Below are 4,505 nucleotides of genomic sequence, written 5' to 3' on the forward strand. Positions count from 1 at the left end.
AACTACAGGGTGAGGGTGAACTACAGGGTGAACTACAGGGTGAACTACAGGGTGAACTACAGGGTGAACTACAGTGTGAACTACAGGGTGAACTACAGGGTGAACTACAGGGTGAACTACAGGGTGAACTGCCTCACACTGGACGTTTTTCAACCTATTGATTGCTCTGTGTGTTGTTTTTTTGTTTTTGTCTTTTTTTTCTAGATCTCAGATCTGGAGACCAAAGTCGGCGCTCTCAAAACCGCCGAGCCCTCCTAGACCCCTCCTCCACTTCCTACTTCCTGTCGGGGGGGGGGGGGGGGGGGGGGGAACAGGAAGTGGGCGGGGCACACGTCGCTTTAAAAATGCCTTCGCACCCTAACGCTGCATCGTCCAATCAGCCTTCACCACCCCGCGGGTCGTCGGGTAGAAGACGGCAAAAAAAAAAAAATGAAAACGGAGCGATGAGAGACCGAGAGGAGAGGAGAGGATGGGAGGAGCAACACAAACACAGGGACAGAAAACAAACAAAAAACATACCGACTCTTCCGCTATTGGTTCAGTGCTCCGCCAATCATAAACCAATCCCAGAATGCCCTTCTTGTGCTTCTTCTTCAGTACCCAGAATGTTGTGAAACCCTCGTGTTGCCTAGGCACCCTGCTTAGCAACCAGTGTCAGCATCCGTGGCTGCTTAGCAAGCATCCGTGGCTGCTTAGCAACCAGTGTTAGCATCCGTGGCTGCTTAGCAACCAGTGTTAGCATCCGTGGCTCCTTAGCAACCAGTGTTAGCATCCGTGGCTGCTTAGCAACCAGTGTTAGCATCCGTGGCTCCTTAGCAACCAGTGTTAGCATCCGTGGCTGCTTAGCAACCAGTGTTAGCCTCCGTGGCTGCTTAGCAACCGGCTGCTTATAGCATCCGTCCCCGTGTGACGTTACCTTCTTTCTGCACGCTAGCACAAAAACAGCTAGCTAGCCTACTGTGACAGCTAGCTAACAGCTAGCTAGTCTTCCTGTGAGAACTAGCTAACAGCTACCTAGCCTTCCTGTGACAGCTAGCTAACAGCAACCTAGCCTTCTGTGACAGCTAGCTAACAGCAACCTAGCCTTCTGTGACAGCTAGCTGACAGCTAGCTAGCCTTCCTGTGAGAACTAGCTAACAGCTACCTAGCCTTCTGTGACAGCTAGCTAACAGCTACCTAGCCTTCTGTGACAGCTAGCTAACAGCTACCTAGCCTTCTGTGACAGCTAGCTAGCCTTCCTGTGACAGTTAGCTAACAGCTACCTAGCCTTCTGTGACAGCTAGCTAACAGCTACCTAGCCTTCTGTGACAGCTAGCTAACAGCTACCTAGCCTTCTGTGACAGCTAGCTAACAGCTACCTAGCCTTCTGTGACAGCTAGCTGACAGCTACCTAGCCTTCTGTGACAGCTAGCTAACAGCTACCTAGCCTTCTGTGAGAGCTAGCTAACAGCTACCTAGCCTTCTGTGACAGCTAGCTAACAGCTACCTAGCCTTCTGTGACAGCTAGCTGACAGCTACCTAGCCTTCTGTGAGAGCTAGCTAACAGCTACCTAGCCTTCTGTGACAGCTAGCTAACAGCTACCTAGCCTTCTGTGACAGCTAGCTGACAGCTACCTAGCCTTCTGTGACAGCTAGCTGACAGCTACCTAGCCTTCTGTGACAGCTAGCTAACAGCTACCTAGCCTTCTGTGACAGCTAGCTAACAGCTACCTAGCCTTCTGTGACAGCTAGCTGACAGCTACCTAGCCTTCTGTGACAGCTAGCTGACAGCTACCTAGCCTTCTGTGACAGCTAGCTAACAGCTACCTAGCCTTCTGTGACAGCTAGCTAACAGCTACCTAGCCTTCTGTGACAGCTAGCTGACAGCTACCTAGCCTTCTGTGACAGCTAGCTAACAGCTACCTAGCCTTCTGTGACAGCTAGCTAACAACAGTATTAATCTCTTCTGACACTTCAACAGCTAAATAATACCAGGAACAAAATAAACGACGGCGTCGTTTCGTTGTAAAGAAAACAACACTTTTTTAACAAAGCAGGTTCCTCACAAAGTGCTTTTAACTGAGAACAAAGACGACAAGAACAAAACGACTACCGGTAAACTGGACGTGAACTGAGGACAGGAGAGCGATGTGATGTGTGCTTCGTCGTTCGCCGGTGTCTCGCGCTGAACACGGCCGACCCACAAGGGCTGCATGTGAAGGGATGGAACCATTCCAGGTCTCGTTTCCATTTAGTGTGTCTAACCAACGTATGCACCCCACCACCCACGAGGGTGCTCATAACGCACCTCGTTAACACCCTGAGTGCACAGGACGGAGTTCTCCGCCCTTTCAATTAGTAACGCCCAGCGCTCAGGACGGAGATTATTGATATAAAAGCGGATCGCATCGCTCAGGCTGGGAGCGTCTGTTGCGCAACATTCGATGTTATTTTCCGGTGGGACGTCATCGAAAATGTCCCCCCCCCCCCCCCCCCCCATTTTAGCCTACGAGATCGAAGATCTTAAAACGTGAATAACGCCATCGCGGTCCCGTCGCTAGTTGCGTTAGAATTAATCATACCTCCCGTTGTTGTCGTTCGCCTCTAGAGTCTTTTGGCCACATCTAGCTACTTCAGCCACATCCGGGATAACATCCGGACCGTCGCTAAATAAGCTCCGCTGGGCGAATGGATTAACCCATTCTGGGCGGGAACCCCTTTTGGTGTTTTAAACATTGTTATAATTTAGCTATTGAAAAATAGCAGATCTACAAGCTCATAGCGCGCCACCGAGTGGCGCGCTACGAGCTTGTAGGTCTGCTATTTTTGAAAAATCGTGAAAATATTTATTTCAGAAAACTCAATGATTTAGAAGATTTTTTTTTAAATTTTGAGGTCAGGCCTAAATGGGTTAATGGATTAAATAACCCCGGGCGTTCGTGGGGGGTTAAGAGCCTGGGGGTTGGCCATGTTCAATGCCAGACACCCTCATATAATACGAGCCTGGGGGTTGGTCATGTTCAATGCCAGACACCCTCATACGAGCCTGGGGGTTGGCCATGTTCAATGCCAGACACCCTCATATATAGTGAGCCTGGGGGTTGGTCATGTTCAATGCCAGACACCCTCATATATAGTGAGCCTGGGGGTTGGTCATGTTCAATGCCAGACACCCTCATATATTACGAACCTGGGGGTTGGTCATGTTCAATGCCAGACACCCTCATATATAGTGAGCCTGGGGGTTGGCCATGTTCAATGCCAGACACCCTCATATATAGTGAGCCTGGGGGTTGGCCATGTTCAATGCCAGACACCCTCATATATAGTGAGCCTGGGGGTTGGCCATGTTCAATGCCAGACACCCTCATATATAGTGAGCCTGGGGGTTGGTCATGTTCAATGCCAGACACCCTCATATATATACGAGCCTGGGGGTTGGCCATGTTCAATGCCAGACACCCTCATACATACGAGGAAGCACACAGCAGGCCTTTCAGTGTTATTTGTACTGATTTGGGTTTCGTTTACAGTTCTCACAATTTTGTGGACAAAGAAATAAATAAACTCCTCGGATTGGGAGTTGTTGTTTTGGGTCTGGATGGACCTGGACACTGGAACGAGCCTGGACTGAACTGGCTGGAACTGGAACTGGACCAGACGACTTGGATTGTTTTTTTTAATATATCGAACAATGAACATATAACTACAACATGTTTTCTGTTGTATTCTAACAGTGAAATCTCAAAGACTCGACCCCCCGTCGACCGCTTAAAAAGGAGGAGGACGTTGCCGTTCCAAGTCAACAAAATGGACGCCCGGCGTCTTTCTTGACCTTCTGATAGTGACTCGACTGAAAAATGAAAATGCCTAAACCGCCGGCTGACCGTCCGTCCGTCCGTCCGTGAGTCAGCGACCGCCGACTGCAACGAACGTGGACGCTGGCTGTGACTTCTGCTTGTGAATCGGCAAAAACGACATAATGAAATAAAAATGGCTGCCTGCCTAACTTCAGCTTATAGTTACTCTGCAAAATGAACATGAGGAAAAAGGCCTCCTATGTTTTTCTTAGTTCTAGATGGGTCAATATGTGGTTTAACTCCCAGACAAAATAAAAAAATTGTTTTCAGTGGATTCTGGTAGTATTGGGCAGTGCTGGGAAAGTGTTAACTAGTTCAGTTCACAGTTCAAAAAGTTAAAAATGAACTTGTTCAGTTCATAGTTCATAATTCAACATTTTGAACTAAGGTTTGTGGTTCCAAAAAATGAACTATTTTAGTTTTTAGTTTGTTTTTATTATTGCCACAGCCCATTAGCCTGGGTAAACCCCTCCCCCCTCGTGTTGTCCAGCAGGGGGAGTGGGTTTACCCAGGCTAACAGCCCATAGCCATAGAACCGCATACTTTATTCCTATTGGGAATGAAGTGCAAACCTTAAAATTAATAAAGTGACAACTTTTACAATATCTCCATTACCATTATGCAAATTCATTCCTTATTTATATATATATATGTGTGTTTTACATT

At 48.0% G+C, this 4,505-nt stretch overlaps 1 protein-coding gene across 2 annotated transcripts in view; it reads left to right on the plus strand.

The window, feature by feature from the left end:
- The window catches only part of LOC306918347 (neurabin-2-like), a 70,723-nt gene extending 70,420 nt beyond the window's left edge, over positions 1-303 (plus strand). For both annotated transcript variants that reach the window (XM_079531243.1, XM_079531244.1), the window contains exon 19: positions 205-303. In XM_079531243.1, coding sequence (XP_079387369.1) covers positions 205-258 — 54 coding nt within the window. In that variant the 3' untranslated portion in view covers positions 259-303. The remainder of the gene's footprint in view (positions 1-204) is intronic.
- Positions 304-4,505: the final 4,202 nt, after the last annotated feature.

The sequence above is a fragment of the Electrona antarctica genome, assembly GCF_951216825.1.
Source record: "Electrona antarctica genome assembly, contig: scaffold_217, whole genome shotgun sequence".
Classification (NCBI taxonomy): domain Eukaryota; kingdom Metazoa; phylum Chordata; class Actinopteri; order Myctophiformes; family Myctophidae; genus Electrona; species Electrona antarctica.